Here is an 18,313-nt window from a genome sequence, read left to right as displayed (position 1 = left end):
CAGCAGTCACTGTGAGCAGAAGATGATTAGTGGGCTCTTAATTTCTTTAACTTGTACTTTATATATTTAATCTGGACGCAGTTGGGCTACTGGTGAATATTTAGTATTACCAATGTTGAGTAACCTTATAAAAATGAGTTTAATAATATGGCAGGATCTGGCCAAAAGGAGCTATATGGTTGATGCAAACTTTTGTGTCACCTTTTGAAAATCGGGGTTCTCAAGAATTATTTCTTTAAAATGTTGTTAGCCAGATGACGAAAGGATATATAAATATATTTGTTAGGAGTCAAAGAAAACTCTGAACTTTTTAAACTGGTCCCTTTTAGAACTTAGCTTTAAAAAGAAAACCCTGATATTTGGGATAAAGAATACTGTTCTTCTTAGATGGTCCTGTTTCGTGTCATAGAATCTTACAGATCAGGGTACCTACACGATCCAGGTAGATAATGGAGCTCGCTTTACTGAAGACCATCTTCTAGTCCACCTGGTCCCAGTGGTAACGAAGCAGACATTTCCTACTTGAGCCAGGCCACACCTCGTGAGGTCTGCCTACAGTCTGTCCCACGTAGGGGAAGTGACTGGAGGGGAATTGGGTAAGAAACGCACAGAGAGCGAAAGATGCTTTTACTTTTTCACTTCCTGTGGCGTATTTTATATAAATCATTAAACATTCGTGGATTGAAGAGAAACCGTTATTAAGGTGTATAGTATTTAGCTGATGGAAAATAAAAGAAATCCTTCCATTTTAGCCAGTCCCTATCAGCTTGCAGAAAACTACTGGGCCAACACCGTTTGACAGGAAAAAGCAGAGCTTCTGACCCTGGTGGAGGAGAAAACTTTCTCTCCCTTTTTTACATGGTTATAAGACCTGTTTCCCGTGCTTGCAAAGGTAGTGACTCTCTAGACGTAAGGATATAAATGCAGAAACGGGATCTTTCGTGCCCCACGACGTATTGTCCTGAGTTGAACGCACCATCCATTTGGATTGAGGAAACAAAAGTCAACAGTAAGTAGCTCCTCCATCATCTCTTAATGAAAAATGTCCCTTTCTTTTAGAAATGTATGTCCCAGAACCAACCAATGTACCCATTGAGAAAACGAATCACCGTGGAGAGAATGACCTGGAGGTTCCCTTGTGGCCTACGCCCGGTGAAAATGACATTCTCCATCTCCCCAGAGGTAAGCGCCGAAGTCGACTGAGATCTCTGTAATCTTACATATGGTCCCATGGTCTACCTTTTTTTTTATTTGCTTTAGCTTCCTTGGTATCTTTTTAAATGGCAGGCCCAAGTCAGTTCAGATAACGACTCCAGGGAAGGCCTGGTTGGCTGTAACATATTTAACCCAGAATGATAAAGTCAGTCTGCAGGTAACTGGATAAAATGCCTCCTTCTGGCCCCACATGCTCAGAGACGTAGTGATGATGGAAAGAAAGATGTTCCTTGTCCTAAGAGCCTGCTATCTGGAATTTCTAAGCCAGCTCTCATATTTGTACATATGTAAACAGAGTCATAATAAATTATTCAGTCCCTGTGGATTCTGGACTAAGCATTTGTACATTAGGTTACCCTCTGCTTTCAGATTGTTTTTATTCCATTAGAGTTCAATTTATTACATGTGCTGATTTTTCCACTCATCAGGTTTATTCTGTGTTTCTTCCTCTCCCACCCCACCCCCCACCGCAGCTCTGTCCTTTTTCAGTTGTGTATAACAGGCACATTATTTGTCTCTCAGTGGTTAAGTGATAAAGCAAGGCAGGTTCCTGTCAATATTACCCTCTCTTTAAAAGTGGACCTCTTGGGGCACCTGGGTGGCTCAGTCGTTGGGCGTCTGCCTCTGGCTCAGGGCGTGATCCCGGCTATGGAATCGAGCCCCGCATCGGGCTCCTGTGCTGGGAGCCTGCTTCTTCCTCTCCCACTCCCCCTGCTTGTGTTCCCTCTCTCGCTGGCTGTCTCTGTCTCTGTCAAATAAATAAATAAAATCTTTAAAAAACATAAAAAATAAAAATAATAAAAGTGGACTTCTTGATCAAGAGTATAAGCCTGCTCTTAGCCATGACTCAACACTGCCTCCTGTCTACTCCAGGGAGAGTCTCAAAATCACTGCTATGCAATTTTTTATCTTTTGGGGAGAAGCAGTGTTCATTGCTTGAGAGATTAATGGTCTGTTGTTACTCTGGATATACTGAAGGTTATGCTTCTTTAAATCAAGCCATATAACCAGAGTGCCTAATTCCTGGACCCAGTGTTTTGGCTACTTGTATAACTGCTGTGACTGAATTGTGCTTTATCATTGCATTTACATTCATTCAGTCAGTCAATATCCGTGCCTCCTCTGTGCCACACGCTGTTCTAGATGCTCGGCTTGGGTCACAAGAACAGCCTATTTACTGCAATGTATTGAGGACCTGTGCGTTACTTAGTATCTCTGTTACAAAGTCCCTGAGGAGGTATTTCCTCATGTGTCAGCAGCAGGAAAATTTATACTTCTCCTAAGCAAGATTATTTTTTAACCTTGAAGACATTGTAATCTTGTTGATGACACTTGTTACCATTTTTGCTTTGGCTGCTAGGAACCCCAAAGCTCAATTTTATGGCCTGCTTTTTGCATCAAAACAGAACTTAAGGACTGAATTTTATAAATAGACTTGAAGCTTCCTTTTCCTTTCACTAAATTTTCCTTAATTTACTTTTCAATTTCCTTGTATGACATACCTTCCTAAAACCAGTTACCATATCATTTGGAATGTGGTAAGGCAAAAATCCATTCCTTTATTCATTGCGTATTTAAGACCCGAATTTATCAATAAGATATTTTGACCTTAGGCATTTGTCTTGATGCTGATATGAGGTTTTTTTCAACTTCTTATAAAGTATTACCATCTACACTGGATAGAATGACTAGGAAGGTCCTTTTCTTCCCATCCTCCCAAACCCCCCCCCACACACACACAGGAAGAAGCATACTAATAAAAATCTGATTTTTAAACCTTAGACAGTCTTAATATCACAAAGCTGTGCTACGACGAGCTGAGTTTCCAGAACGATTTAAGAGCAACTCTTTTTGATTGTGTAATTGCTGTTATCTTTCACTAACCTGGTCTTTGATGCATTTAGACAACCTGACCACAGTGGTTTATTTGAAAGAAAAGTACAGAAACTTCCAGGGAGTGCTCCTGATTAGTAGAGAGTTAACCTTGTGATCTCTGCAATATCCATGGCAAGAATGATGATTTAAAGCAATAGACAGACCTGCATTCATAAAGACAAAATTAAATGTCCCTCGTGCAATATATTAACTAAGGCAGGAAAATGATCTAATAGGCCTAGTGAGTTTTCAACAAGTATATGAAGAAGGAGGCATTTTTGCTTAGAGCTCAGTAAACCAGAGTATCAACCAAAAGACCAAATTCTTGATTCTGGCTTAGTTTTTACTGTTACACTAGTAATTAGTCTTGGCTGTTAGTCTGGTGAGTCCAAGAAGATACTTTGTCCTGGTCTCCTATTTGCTGGTAAGCAGGGAGCTAAAGCTAATGTTTCTGCTTCCGAATCTTAGGGAAGACCACATAGGTTAATGTTAATCAAAATACTTTCAGTAATCTAGTTTTAGTCCGTTTATAAAGTCTACAGCCAATTTGTTTTCTTGGCTAGCAAGAACCAGCTTCATCCTGCCCAGTTATTAACCTTCTCACCCTAATATTTCCTGTCTCACATCCATCCCTAGGAGCTCTGCCCTCTCGTAAGAGCTCTTTGGATCATTACATTTAAATCATGTTTAGCCTGCAAGCATTGAGAAGAAATGAAACCAAGCCGTTGATCCCCATTTGCAGTGTAACTAAAATAATCCTTAAAAATTCTCGTGTAGGTACTAAATACTTCTGTTTCTCTCCTAGACATGGGTCACCTGCAGGTGGATTACAGAGATAACAACAGGCTGCATTCAGGCGAAGATTCTTCACTGGACTCCATTGCCTCGGTCGTGGTTCCCATAATAATCGGCCTCTCCGTTACAATAATAGCATTCCTGTTCATCAATCAGAAGAAACAGTGGATACCGCTGCTTTGCTGGTATCGAACACCAACTAAGGTATTGTTCTGGAAAAGTTTGTCTCTTGAGTGACCGAACTAGGAAGGCTTGCGTGCTTCCATTTCCTGAAGTTGCTTGATGTCGTTTGTATCAGCCAATGACAATGTTGCTCTGGTCTTCATGGCCTCAGGTGCACAACAGGCGAGTTCAGAGGACTTGCCCGGGGCTGGAGCAATCCCTGGACGAATTACCCATCATCCACTGGTTAGTGGATCCTGACCGTCCACACATCCAGTGTCCTGGATTTAAAGTTTTCAGAAAAAGAAATACTTCTGGATAGATTCCAAAGTCATTGTTTATATTAGAAATTAAGACTTGAATTTCTCAGTGATCTATCAGCTTAGAATTGGGAAAGAAATCCTAGAGAGGGGGCACCAGCCCAGTCCAATTGGACTTGTCCAATCAGCCTATTTTAAAAGCTAAGAAAATTCATTTTCATTAAAGGGAAAAGTCATGATTCTTTCCAACCCTAAGTCTACTTTTTACATTTAGTTTTTTCCTTTAAAAAAAAAATCATACAGCCTTAAGAACTGAAAACATCTTGAATAATTATTTTAATCCATCTAGATAACTCTTCCATATAAAATTCCTTCAGATGCTTTTCCAGCCTCTGATTTCTTTCAAGAAATACTCTTTGGGCACTGCCTCTGCTGGGCACCTGCGGGGTCAGGACACGGGGCTGAGCAAGACCCAGTCCCCATAGCACAAAGCTGGGAAAAGAGACCAGCTCATGACGTGCACGGAGCGACTGGCTACGGACGGGGGCTGGCCCTTTTATACAGCAAGCGATTTAAAGTGGTCTGTTGATCTTAAAGTCTGCCTACCTGGTGACTCCCAGTCCTTCAACCCTTGTAAGCGCTAGCCTGCACGTGAAGGATCTGAAAATAGTTCCGTGGGTTCACCAATCTCTCTTCCCAGTTCCTTCATCCACTCCTGTTGACGTAGTTTACGGACAGTTCACTTTTAAACACGGGCAGGATCCCTAACGGAACTACCGCTGGTGCCAGAAGAGGGTGTAGACGCCACGACCGGTCTGCCCGTCACTGTCCCGCGAAGCCATCACCTCACATGAGTCGGGACTAAATGTGTTAGGATACGTAAAATAGCTAATTCTTCGTGGTTTCTCCTCCTCTCATTTAATAGCCTTCTTCCTTGAACAATCAGCTGGTGTCTGCGGACTGCAAGCAAGGAAGCCGAGTCCCAGCGGACAGTGCGCAGAGAATGCTAAGGATTGCCGAGCCGGACGCGAGATTCAGCGGCCTCTACAGCATGCAGAAACAGAACCACCTACAGGCGGATAACTTCTACCAGACAGTGTGAAGACAGGCGACGTGGATGAGGTTTTGAAAGACAGAAGACGACTAAGTCTGCTTTTAAGAGTAAACTCGAATTTGTGCCCTTGCTTAGTGGATCGTTTTGGACTGTGACTGATGTGCAGCGCTGAGAACTTACCGGGCCGGGCTCTGTCTACGGCAGTGTGCAGAACAAGCATTCCCACTTTCCGCAAGATAACTGACCAAGTGTTTTCCTAGAACCAAAGTTTTTAAAGTTGCTAAGATATATTTGCTTGTAATATAGCTGTAGAGATATCTGGGGGCGGGGACAGTGAGTTTGGGGAGATGGGTTGGGAGGGTGGTGGTGGGAAGGCAGATGGGTCAGCTGGGCTCGGGGAGAGAAATCCAGTTAAAATAAAAGCAGCCGAGTGGCCCAGAGGAACTTTTTTCCTGTTGCTCTGAAGACTGCACTGGTTGCTTCGAAGCTCGGGCCCGAGTGAGCGGGGAAACAAAGGCCTTGCGATCCAGCTGCCGCAGCCACCTTACTGCAGACGGCGCACCCGCACCTGTCGCTAGCCACCCCCCGGCTAAAGCCACGAGTTTCTTTCCTGTACAGTCCCACTGCGGTGGGCGGTGAGGAAGCAGGAGAGATGCGCTGCGGCATTTCTCTGACGCGGGTTATTACGGAGATAGTTATACTTTTTGCTGCTTTTGTTTTCTTCCAAGCCAATCAGCCAGTTCCTAGCAGAGTCAGCAGGTGAACGAGACCTAAGTCATTTCTTGATGCGAGCACTGGAGCTCTTCTTACCACAGCGTGGCAGGAAGGAGGGAGAGGGCGAAGGACACCAGGTATGTCCAGGGGCCGCACTTCATTGTCTCTCGTGGCTTTGTTCTCTTGTCGGTTGTTCATAGTTTTTGTTGAAGCTCTAGCTTAAGAAGAAACTTTTTTTAAAAAGGACTGTTTGGGGATTTTTTTTTCCTTATATACTACTTCATTTTAATTGTATATTATTCAAGCACCTTTGTTGAAGCTCAAAAAAAAATATGCCTCCTTAAACTTTAGCAATTATAGGAATATTTATGTATCTTATGCTTCAAAAAAACAAAAGTATTTGTGTGCGTGTGTATATAATATATATATGCATATATATTTATACACATACATTTATGTTTTCCTGTTGAATGTATTTTTATGAGATTTTAACCAGAACAAAGACAAACAGGCATTCCATATCAATGCTTTTGATCACCTACAAATTTTTAAGAACACAAAATTTCATTCTACCTGCAGTTTAATTGGGAAGAAAGATGTGTGTTGAGTGTGAGTGAGTGTGAGTGTGTGTGCACACGCCTTGTGCAGGCAGCATCACACCTGCTATGGAGAAGGTGTTCCTGTATTAAAATCTTCTTCCTCATTTGGATATGCTCTCTGTTGGTTTTCAATTTGCTCACTGGCCAGAAACATCGATGGCAGTTTATCTGCCTCACTAATCAGCTCCTGGATTTTTTTTTTCTTCAAACAACTGTTTGAAACAACTACTGGAATATTGTCCATAATAAGCTGGAAGTTTGTTGTAGTTTGCCTCAAATATAACTGACTGTATACTATAGTGTTAACTTTTCAAACAGCTCTTAGCACTTTTATACTAATTACCCATTTGTGCATTGATTTTTCTTTTTAAAATGCTTGTTGTGAAAGACACAGATACCCAGTATGCTTAATGTGAAAAGAAAATGTGTTCTGTTTTGTAAAGGAACTTTCAAGTATTGTTGTAAATACTTGGACAGAGGTTGCTGAACTTTAAAAAAAATTAATTTATTATTATAATGACCTAATTTATTAATCTGAAGATTAACCATTTTTTTTTGTCTTAGAATATCAAAAGGAAAAGAAAAAGGTGTTCTAGCTGTTTGCATCAAAGAAAAAAAAAGATTTATTATCAAGGGGCAATATTTTTATTTCCAAAATAAATTTGTTAACGATACGATGTTACCAAAATAGATTTACATCAGCCTGATTAGTATAAAATTTTGTCAACAATTAATCCATTCCTGGCATAAAAAATCTATCAAAAAAATTGTAAATGCTTGCTTTTTGTTTTTTCAATCATGGCCATATTATGAAAATACTAACAGGATATAGGACGAGGTGTAAATTTTTTTATTATTTTAAAGATATGATTTATTCTGAGTGCTGTATCTATTACTCTTTTACTTTGGTTCCTGTTGTGCTCTTGTAAAAGAAAAATATAATTTCCTGAAGAATAAAATAGATATATGGCACTTGGAGTGCACTGGGGTTCTACGGTTTGTTTTGTTTTCCTCAGACCACAAAGCCATGAGGGAGTTATTTGCAACTGGATTCTTGGCAACAAATCAGCCCTTTGAGTCTCAATCACAAACAGGACGAACAGTCTTTGTGTGTTAAGGTTGTCAGTCTGATGATGGCCCTCCAGCCCCCCCAAGCAGGTCCAGGGCTGCTCTTGGAGGGCAGGCCTTGCCCTGCAAATCCTTGTAAAAAATCCCATCTCGGGGTAGATGGCGCTTTGATGCTGCTCTCAGGGAGACTCAAAACCTACCTGTTGTCAGTCACAAATCAGAAACCTGCCCGTCCTCTCCTCACTGGTATCAAAGTCCACCATGCGTGCAGGAAGGGCCAAGGTGGGAAACACTGGTAGTTTACCACTGAAGAAGCAAATTTATCAAAGAAAATCAGAAATCTCATTATTAGGGGACTGGGAGTTGGAAGAAAAAAAAAAACTTTTTCATACACTCCAGAAGCATCAGCTTAAGAATAAACTAAACTACAAACAGAAAGCTGTTGAATCTTCCAAAAAAATATCCTCAAGGACTTCTGACTCCCTCGGATGCCTCCTAAAGTGATATTTATTTCCTTAGTATAGGCAAAATTTTTACAAATTTGGATCAATTTAGTTGAAGTTATTAACTCTATTATGTATGTATGCATCTCCATCAATTTGAGGGCAAGGAGCGAGTCTCAGAGAGTCACTATCAAATAATAATAAGGCACCGACAAAACAAGAAACCTAGCTCGAGTGCCACATACCCCCACGTAACCGCGGAGGTGCGAAGCCGGCCTCCAAGTCCGAACGGAGCCGCTGCCTTTGCAGCCCTGGTGGCCCAGTTACCGAGTGGAATGAGGGCTAGGGATGGGCCTTATGTGCTCACAGAAGTTGAAGTGGAAGTTTAAAGCCCCCTGACACGTCTTGTGTAACTCTTCCCACACTCCTGTGGCCTGAGGGAGGATGCTGCCGGAGCTGTGGGGATGTCTCGCAGACCCAGAAAAGAGGACTTCTGTCATTCCACAGCAACCCGGGGCAACCTGGAAGTCTCTCCCCTCCTGACCATCATGAAGCTAATCAGGGGTTCACCAGCTTACACACTGTAGTCATGGACAACGTGTAGAACGGTAAAGGGAAGAGTCTAGCACTGCAAGGGAAGAAAAATCTTAATACAACAAAGACAAAAACAAAAAAACTCTCTCCAACATGTATTACCCTCTTTTCCAACATTTATTAAATGCCAATGACTTGACTGGAACTGGCAGAAAAGTGTTTCAGGACCAGTGCCGGAGGGATGAGTAGCTGCTTCCCCGAGTAGCACTTGGGGAGGACACTCTGGCATGAAGGACACAAAAGGAGTGGGGGCGGGGCGCAGCTGCGCAGACATGGAAGCACCTCACGGGACACAAACTCCTTGTAAAGGACCCTTCTTCGCAAACACGGGAAGCAAAACATAAACACCCAAAGTTCAACAATACAAGGTTCTGAAAGTGAATGGCAACTTAATGGTTAAGGTCCGAACAGTGGTGGAGCCCGCAGCAACCTCCAACATCAGCCCTCTCCCCACTGGGCCTTCCACACATTCTGCTTCCGCTTCTTCCAAGAACAGCCCTCGTTTCCCTTTCAGTCTCCCTGCACAATACTGATTAGGTAAAATTTATCCTGACAGTCCCCTTAAAAAGATCGGCGTCGGTTCTCGCCACCACCAAACAGCTACGATATAAATCTCACTGCTTTAATCTAGTTCAGTGCAGTTCAGCTCTAGAAAGCCATAAAACTCAACGGGCATACTGTCAGCTCAGGAAAAATGTAACTGCGCATGCACAAATGTGACTCCTTCCTCTACAAAGCTGGAGGAGAGAAGAGCTCGGAACTGTTAGTATTTAACACAGAAACGCCTCTAGAATTCAGAACAGTGCCATAATTCTCTTGGTTCATAATACAAAGAATTAGTGAAAGCAGGATCTAGTAATACTGAATCACAAACCCAAGTTCAAGTGTGCTGAGTTTCCAATGGCAGGAAGGGAATGGCAGGCAGCTTTCAGAACAATGCTATACGAAATCTAGCTTGTGGTCCACAGAAGAAAGCCGCTCCTGACGCGACGCTGCCCTATGTAGGACACAGAACTAGAAGAAGAAAAAAACCTTTAAATTGAAATGTAGATTTTGTATATATTTACACAGGGTACATATACATTTTACCTGTCTATAAAAATATACTATTAAATCACGAGAACAACGCACAGATCTACAGCAGCAACTTTTTTTAAAAAGGTTTGAAAGGCTCCACCCAACACTGAAAAGCTCTCTCAAGAAACATTTATTAAAACTGCCCAGAAATGAGATACCAAAAGGCCATGTCTCTTAGGACACACTTAGAAGAACCCGTAACGTTAGCCCTATACCGTCAGGCTTGTAACACAGCCAAGCAGCTCCCCAGGAAGGGAAAGAAGGGTGCAAGTCTGCACACACACACAGCAGCACTGTCTACACTGCCAGCCTTCAGTACAACCTGGAGGCCAGGGGTGGCAGCAGGCCACAGCAGGGCCATTCAGCAGGTGCAAGAAAAAGCCTAAGGAGCCCGTACAGCATCCATCCCACCTTTCTCAGGCCACATGAGGCCACCTCTCTACCTTCTTTCATTTCATACCTTCGCATTAAAATGAACATTTAGCAGCCAAGCCATAGTCTTTGTTGTTACGACAACTATGAGGAAGTCCCATCAAGAAAGCGGAAGGAAAGTTTTCCCTTGAGCAGGACCCCCCACCACCACCACCTGCCCCAGGTAGAGGAATCGCTGACTGGCTGTGGACTTCCAGGATGGGTGGAAGAGAGCATTTCCAGTCACCCCCTGTCTGCATACCCCCATCCGTACCTTCCCACACGACTGAACACCTCTGAGCACCACACAAAGGCCTACTCGCTGCTCGGACCACTGAGTCGCCACCTTGGTCCGAACCCTAGCCTCTTTTCCACCCAGTCCTCATAAAGCCGAGACAAAGCCACACGCACACACGCAAGCAGCTCGAGAGAGAGGCAGCGCCAGTACAGACAGGCCCGGCTCATGGGCTGGAGCGTGGGGCTCAGAATTAGGTAAGTGCTGCTTCCCGAAGGCACGTGGGATTGGGTCAGTTACAGGCCTGGGTTTTCAGAGGAAAAACTCCAACATCATTTGCCCCGAGAGCACTCTGTTCTCTGGGTCATAAAATTCTTCCATGCAGTCACATGATAAAATAGCCAGAGAATGCTTCCGAAGCCCATTCTGTCTCTGGGGCTCGTGGTAGTGCCCTAGGGACCCGCTATAATTAAAAATTAAGACATGTTCTTTATGTTCATCTCATTCCTGTTTCACATCTGTAAGAACAAACCTCAGAACAATCCAGCCTTCATACCAATGCTGGCACAACATAAAAGCAAACAAAGGTGGCCGGTATTAAAAAGGAAAATCCAGAATGTAATAGGAAGAAAAAGTCCTCCATCAGAAGAACACAGCTTATGTAAAAATTCAATTTATTCTTTTCAGACCCCTCCCTCCACCCCTAACCTACTAGTGACCGGCTCCGCTCCAAGTCTCTTACAGGTGGTACTTAATGTGTCACTCACTTTGAGCTCCCAGTACATTCTGAGGTTCCCTCTTTACGAAGCTATGGTTGAAGAAACGTCCCATCTGAGTTACCTAACATCTCAGAAATCCCAACATTCCTATGGTTCAGCCAGCAACTCTGACAGAGGAGAGAGAACCCAAAGGAAAATGTTTCCAGAACAGGATTGCTCTCAATATTGGATCACACCCTATAGGGTGCATTTTGTGATGCTTGGAAAATCCGTCACCTGAATAACTGCTGCCTTATAGAAAATAATTTCATTGAAAAGTATTAGTTTTGCCTATAATTAAATAAGTTCATCAGTTCCCTCTTTATCGTCCAAATTTTGTTCTTTCCTCAGCAAAGTAAGTGACCTCATTAACTTCTCAAATGACCTTCCCTTGCCTCATCACTGTTCCCAACCTGTGATATTGATCTTGCTAAGATTTATGGCTCATTTTTCACTGTCCTAGTTGACGGAAATCCACTTTTTCTCCCTCCCCTCCCTGCCCCTTACTACAGTCCCTTTCATATTCCCTTTGGGACTTTCACTGATTTGACTGTCCCCTCTTTCATCCATCCTCACAATCTGTCCTTCCCTTTCTATTGTCCTCAAGATGGCAGAGACCACCCTCCTCACCCCCTCCCAGTGTCAGTCAACACCTCAGACTCACACAATTGTGGGAATGTCTCCATAGTATTTCCTCCACTGCCTACCTCCATGCTTACAACTGACTTACGCAACTTATTTCCACCAGCTCAAGACCCCAAATAAAAGTTGAACTTTATGTACCGTAATTCGTAACGTGAATAGCATAAGTAAGCCATGCATCTATCCTCACTGCACAAATGACATTGATAAAAGTGTGTTTGGAAGTTACTTTCTAATCTATTAGCAAGATGGTGCATTCATTGACTCATCAAAACTTCCCAACCATCACACAACATCATAAAACTCACCTTTCAGTATATAATCAGTTAACAAGCTTGGAACCTTTTCGCTGTCCTCTTTCATGGCACGAAGAACTGCAAAATAAAGGAGAGAAAGACAAGCAACAATTTCAAATTCAGATCAAAAATCTCGTTTACATTGTTGTCTTAATTAATTATATGGTATAACCCATCCATGCAAATTATTGTTTTTCTGGATACGGAAATACCACCACAAATGCTCAAGAACATACTGTAGTTAAATCCTTATCCAGGTGAGAACATTCCTGTTACCTGAGACTCCTCTCCCTGATTTAAAACTTCCAAACAGTGACCCCAGGAAAGAGGAATCAGGTTATTTACACAGAGCCTCATATTTGTCATAAATACTGGAAAGCAAGGTCCCATCGTGAGCACTTCCGTGGGCCCTGGGGAGCAGGAAAACCTCAGTCTGCAAATCTCACAAGCTGGAGAACGTCTTAGATGAATGACTACTTAGCTACATTCTCCAAGAAGCATGTCTGTCAGCCTTCTTGGAAGCTGTGAAAGACCGAAACAAAGAACACACCCCGCAGAGCAGCGCCCAGCCAGGCTGAGTGCTTCCGTACTACGGAGGAGCCTGGGCGTGCTGGCCTCAGCCCAACGGAAAGCTGATAACTTCATCTCTAAGAAAAGACCAATAGAAAAGTCAGCTCTCAGGGTGGTTAAAACTCTAGGCCACCCAGGTACACATAAACACATGAACAAATGCTACACTTGCACTGTATTCTCCCCAGAGCATCCTGGGGAAAATGCCGCACTCTTTTCCCCCAGACATAGGACAAAACAACATGGTGTAACTGGCACGTCAGTCAACCTGGGCTTAAACCCTGGTTTTCCCACTTCCTAGTTGTGCGACTTTGAGCAAGTTCCTTAAACACCCAGTGCACCAAGTTCCTCATTTGTAAAATGAGAGCCATCATCTGACCAGTCTCAAAGGCTTGCTGTGATTACCAAGTAACTAATTCAAATGTGACGGACTTACAAAATACGTGCTATGTGAGCATGAGCTGTGTGTATGAACACAACTAACATTATTCTCACTGTTACTACTACTGCTGTGCACTTCCAGTGGCTTTTATGAGGAACGCTACATAACCAGAAATGCTACCCCGTCTCCCGGCGCTTCTCCCGTGGCTGACATCTACACAGTGGTGGCACCACAGCCTCCAGTTCTCCCCCAGGTTTTTGGGAGATAACCACTCTACTTTCACAAAGTGAAACTCATACTAACTTGGACATTCATTCATACCCCCTACACACATTCACTTACCCAGAGATTCCAAATGCTGTCCGTCTACAAATACATCATCTAAGAATCAGCCTGAGGACATGGTGATGTGGGAATTATAATGACTTTGGTTTGGCCAAGTATGTTTGTCCTTGATCTGAGAAGCCGAGGTCTTTCAGTAATTCCTGGCTTCCAAGGCAATATTTATGGCCCTTTCTGAGAGGGCTACTCTGTTCGGTATTTCTGCTTCCCGTCAAGTTTTAGATTTATTTTCAGTTCTATATACAATCATATGCCATAAGGTCGCATTATTAAAAAGTACAGTGGACTGGGAATTAAGAGATCCAGCCCTGTAATTAACCATTCCCCTGTGCGATCTTGGACACTCATAACATCGTGAGTTCCTCCAGAAAATCAGAGGACTGGCCACCCAGTGAATCTCTTCATTCTCCCTTTTAGACTTGCTAGCATCACTTGATTTGTCCATATTTTAGTATAAAAGGCTTTGAAAGTATTGTTCACAATAACAACTTCAGGTAGCAGGCAGGCAGCTCCCTTGCGCTCACCCCCTCCACGCCTCCATATCCCTACCTAAACTCCAAAATCGATCTCCTCACCAATATCCATTCCTGTGATTCCTTCTCATTTGGCTCCCTCTTTAATCAGCAGTTATTACAAATATTTACAGTTAGAAAGAACCTAACAGGTCAGCAAATCCAGTCCCTTCCACAAAAACAAAGCTGAGTAACTGACTTACCCCAAATCACACATATGTTAATTTATTTACTACGAGGGAAACATAGCAAATATTTTTATCCTTGTTGTTCATTGTGACCATGAGAAAAGTAAGTAACATCCAAGGATATCACTGTAAATAACAGGGCTAGAACCAGAATTCATGGCTCATTTATGGCCATCATAAGAGACAGTCAATGGAATGTGTATTTAAGTCTAACAAATTATTTTAAAATGCAAGCCTCCTGAAGGTGGAGTATTTTTGTCTGCTTTGTTCACTGAAGTATGTCAATGTCCAGAACGCAGCCTGGCACAGAGTAGGCCTTTTTAATATTTGCTGAATGACCCTTCTTAAAATATTACTATCAATTCAAATTCTACCCATGACTATTACCTTGGATCCGGGGTTCTACATTCCTAAGAAAGGAGAGTGTTTTAGGCCACATTCTAAATCCTTCCTATTGAGTTACTGACAGTCGTATTTATAGACGATCCATGAAGGACCTTATTTATTGAAAAATGATATGTTCTTAAACATCCAAGAGATGATGGAGAATCAAGCTACATTTTTTGCTTCAAAAGTTCAGCTTGTAAATATTTCAAAAGGAAAGAAAAAGCACAAAAAAATACAAATCAGCTCAGGATTTGGTGTCATGTTTGATGTTATAAGCCATCCACGGTTTCATTCACAGTAAATAATGACACCATCCATCATTTACTACCCTAAATTGACAAAAGAAAACAATAACAAAACAGCAACAATCAACCAACCAAATCAGTATTTAGAATCAGCAAAAGTAAATACGGTAAGAGTTTAAGTTCGTCTTTGCTCACTTTTTGTTAATATTTGAAGATCTTCAACAGATGGTGGTCCGTTTTTTTTCTCATAAGGAATGACTGTTGTCAAGTACTGCCAAGTCAAAAAAAAAAAAAAAGTCACTTAAATCTGAATGACCTTATCTGCAAAAATTTGATACAGTTACTAAAGGTCTATTTTATAACATGAAACACGAGGTATCTTACTATCTCAGCAGGAGCTCATTTTTTTGCCCACCTCTATCTGCTTCATTCCAGCCCAATGTTAACATAAATATCCATTTTTTTCACCTTTCAGTTATTGAAAATGTCACAAAAGTAGGTCTGAGGGTGATCTGTTCAATTTGTTATTAAAGTCTTATCTAACATTCTCCTTGTATATTTTCAACATACTTTGGAAATAGTAATTTAACACTAAAAACGTAGTTGCAACAGTTCTGCATAAACCAAATCATACTCAACAGCCAAATAATTCTGTTTCAGACCATTTTTTTCCAGGATGAACAAAATGGTCACGTTGGATAACTTGACAACTTTAAAAAACACATACCAGCTTCTTCCAGAAGCTGACATAGACACACATTCCGATTTTAGAAGGGTATTATTATTATTATTTGAAATTATTTAGGAGGTTTAAAAGCATTAAAGGAAAAGAGAAAAGTGAAAGGAGAGAATGGCCTACTGAATAAAAATTCACATCTGATACTGAGACGAATGGCCTCGTTCACTACCGTAAAGGCTCACAAGTATCAGAGTTATGGCCTATAAATATGTCCCATGAAAGCAGAATCTAAAAATTACTGTCCAGATGTTCCTGTTCTGACCACTCCACCAAAAACGATATAATTCAGTGTGGTCTGCATGTGCGCCTCTGAAGATCTACTGGTTTTCACTCAGAATCTTCTGAGAACCACCCGTTACTTAGTCCTTGCTCTAAATCTCCGCTCTATTCCTCACCCTCCGTGAGTGATTTCATCCTTGGGTGACCTCATAATCAAAAGACAAGGAACTGGCTCCCTAGGTACGGAAAAGTGAATTACTCCATGTTTAAGAAACAATTCCCACCAGCTTTTTGGTGTGGACGTCTCCAAGGTGATACCCAATTGTAGAACCGAATGTTTCTCTGTGAAGAATACACAGGAAGCCAGAAACAAGCCCCCCCCGGGGCTTCACAAATAGCCTGTCAGGCAAGCTGGCCTCTGAGAGCATCAGGAAGCTGCGCCCAGCCAGCACGCTACCGGCTACGCTCTCGGGCTTCCTGTCCCACTGGCGTGTGTGGGTCAGCCTGGAAGCTATTATGCCATCCTGTGAGTCTGAGAGAGGTAGAGGTGCCAGAATTTAAAAAAAAAAAAAAATTTAGACCATCCCTTAATGGACCTGGAAATGTCAATGTGAAGAATTATTTAATATTGATTATTGCCCTTCTTGGGGTAATACAGAAACTATCTATTAGTGAAAATCCTACCCTCAAATGCTTTCTTTTGATAAACTGCCAAAAGCTACATTCTGCACACTTTCTCAGTCTTCACTTAAGAGCTACATTAGAAAGTTTTCTTTGTAAAGTGAAAATTTCAAATTGTGAAAAGTAATTTTAAGCACACTCATTCATGTAGATGTGTTTCCCATGTTCGTGATCCCTCTTAAATTATTACACAAAAATGTTAATATAAAGCAAATTGCTACACATTTGACCGTGTACTTCTATCCAGGTATAATTTTGTATAAATCACGTCACATGCCTCACTTGGCAGACAAGTGAGTTGGCTGACTCCACGATACACCTTAAAAACACCTGAATGTCATTTAAAAGGAGGCAAGATATATATACTCTTACTGACATGTTTGACCTAGAACTCTAGTCAGAAAGACAGCAACATCAGCTTTCTTCCCCCTGCAAAATGACATCTTGCTTCTCAAACTTTTAGAATTCGCGTAGTACATTCTAGTTTAGTTATTATGCTGCATGTGCAACTCCTTCCTATGTCAGTGCAGTTTGTTTAAAGGTAGTGGAAATTGGAGCTCTAAGACAGTATTAAGAGTGCATTTAGTCTACTGTCCAATTGGAAAGATGCTTTTTCCTAAAGGGAATTGTATGCATTATCGAGACTATAAAAATGATGAACTTTCACTTCTCTCTTTTAAGCAATAGTCTTAGTAAATTAGTAACACTGCCAGCTTTCAGGACCTTCACTTACACAGGAAATGAAAAGGCAGAGAATGAGGAAAATAAGGATAACCCAGCACCTGTTTCTCTCCACCTGAATTTCCAAAGGTGTGGCGGAGGCCGTTCTGAATGACATTTGAGATCCCTTCCATGCTGAAGCGCTAAAGGCAGCAATATGCAGCCCGGAAGAAAAGGACAGAGAAAGAAGTTCAAAGACTATTAGTAAGAATGCACCACAGTGATTTATGTGCCCAAGAGACAAGCAGTTAGAAAATGCCACTACTCATTCAGATAAAGCAGTCAAAATCATGCTGGTTTTAACATGTTTTTCCTTCCATTTCCTTGCAAGTCAAATGCAAAAACAACTGCTTTTATGCTACTATATTCCTGAAGACTTTCCTCACCCGGCCGATAAGTAAATTTGCTCCAATGTAAATATCCTAAGTTGTACACATCTTTGTCTTGGGCAAAATTTACTGCGTAACTGTTAAGATACCTTTTGATATTGTTTATCTACATTTTATCAAAAGTCTGTAAACTTAATACTAACAGTATGCATATTTTCAGCCTAAGTTTGCAGATTTCTACCCCAAGTCTGGAGAAACATGAACATCACATTTGGCACATGAGAACACTGTTGCTTGGAGAGCTGAGGACGGCTTCCCACTCGCTCTTCAAGCCACCTGCCATTCATTGCCTCAGTGCAGAAAACTCGAACTGCAAGAGCACATATGCTTCCTGGAGAGCAAAGTGGATCCCATGTGCCAGCAGGCCCCTCACACTTGCTCAGAGACTTTCCCACTCTGTTTCTAGGAAACGATTCTAGCTCCTTTCCCCCAGCAACCTCCAAGACTTCCTAGAACTCACTGTACTATAAAGGGAATATTTTTTCCCTCAACTACTTATCTTGATTTGTAACCAGTCTGCAATGTCATCAGACACAGGGAAAAGAGTCCAGTGGCACCTCTCTGGCTGCTGAGTCAAAGGCCTGAGATGGAGTCTTATGGCATGACTAATTAAGGAGGAAGGCATCCTGGAAAGGGAGTTCAGTCCCAATTCACCAGATGGGTCCTCTCTCTGGATTTTTACAGAGGAAAGCTGAATCAGTAAACATATATGAGGAGTTGATATAACGAATATTTACCAGG

General features: G+C 42.0%; 2 protein-coding genes across 14 annotated transcripts in view; one reads left to right on the top strand and one right to left on the bottom strand.

The window, feature by feature from the left end:
• The window catches only part of CRIM1 (cysteine rich transmembrane BMP regulator 1), a 187,638-nt gene extending 179,981 nt beyond the window's left edge, over positions 1-7,657 (top strand). For 6 of the 9 annotated variants that reach the window (XM_026478799.4, XM_048222723.2, XM_057309227.1 and 3 more), the window contains 3 exons: positions 1,060-1,182; positions 3,896-4,089; positions 5,233-7,657. In XM_026478799.4, the coding sequence (XP_026334584.1) occupies positions 1,060-1,182; positions 3,896-4,089; positions 5,233-5,409 (494 nt within the window). In that variant the 3' untranslated portion in view covers positions 5,410-7,657. The remainder of the gene's footprint in view (positions 1-1,059; positions 1,183-3,895; positions 4,090-5,232) is intronic. The other 3 variants (XM_048222724.2, XM_048222722.2, XM_026478789.4) reach the window with 1 other exon arrangement.
• The window catches only part of FEZ2 (fasciculation and elongation protein zeta 2), a 51,823-nt gene that overhangs the window by 276 nt on the left and 33,234 nt on the right, over positions 1-18,313 (bottom strand). For 2 of the 5 annotated variants that reach the window (XM_044391158.3, XM_026478838.4), the window contains exons 6-8: positions 17,246-17,326; positions 15,020-15,095; positions 12,211-12,276 (exon numbers count right to left, since the gene is read on the bottom strand). In XM_044391158.3, coding sequence (XP_044247093.1) covers positions 12,211-12,276; positions 15,020-15,095; positions 17,246-17,326 — 223 coding nt within the window. Of the gene's footprint in view, positions 1-8,877; positions 9,794-12,210; positions 12,277-15,019; positions 15,096-17,245; positions 17,327-18,313 lie in introns of those variants that run through there. The other 3 variants (XM_026478846.4, XM_044391157.3, XM_026478854.4) reach the window with 3 other exon arrangements.

This window comes from Ursus arctos, unplaced genomic scaffold, assembly GCF_023065955.2.
Source record: "Ursus arctos isolate Adak ecotype North America unplaced genomic scaffold, UrsArc2.0 scaffold_8, whole genome shotgun sequence".
NCBI classification, from domain to species: Eukaryota; Metazoa; Chordata; class Mammalia; order Carnivora; family Ursidae; genus Ursus; species Ursus arctos.
The sequence above is the reverse complement of the archived record's forward strand: the minus strand, read 5'-3'. Positions and strand labels throughout refer to the sequence as shown.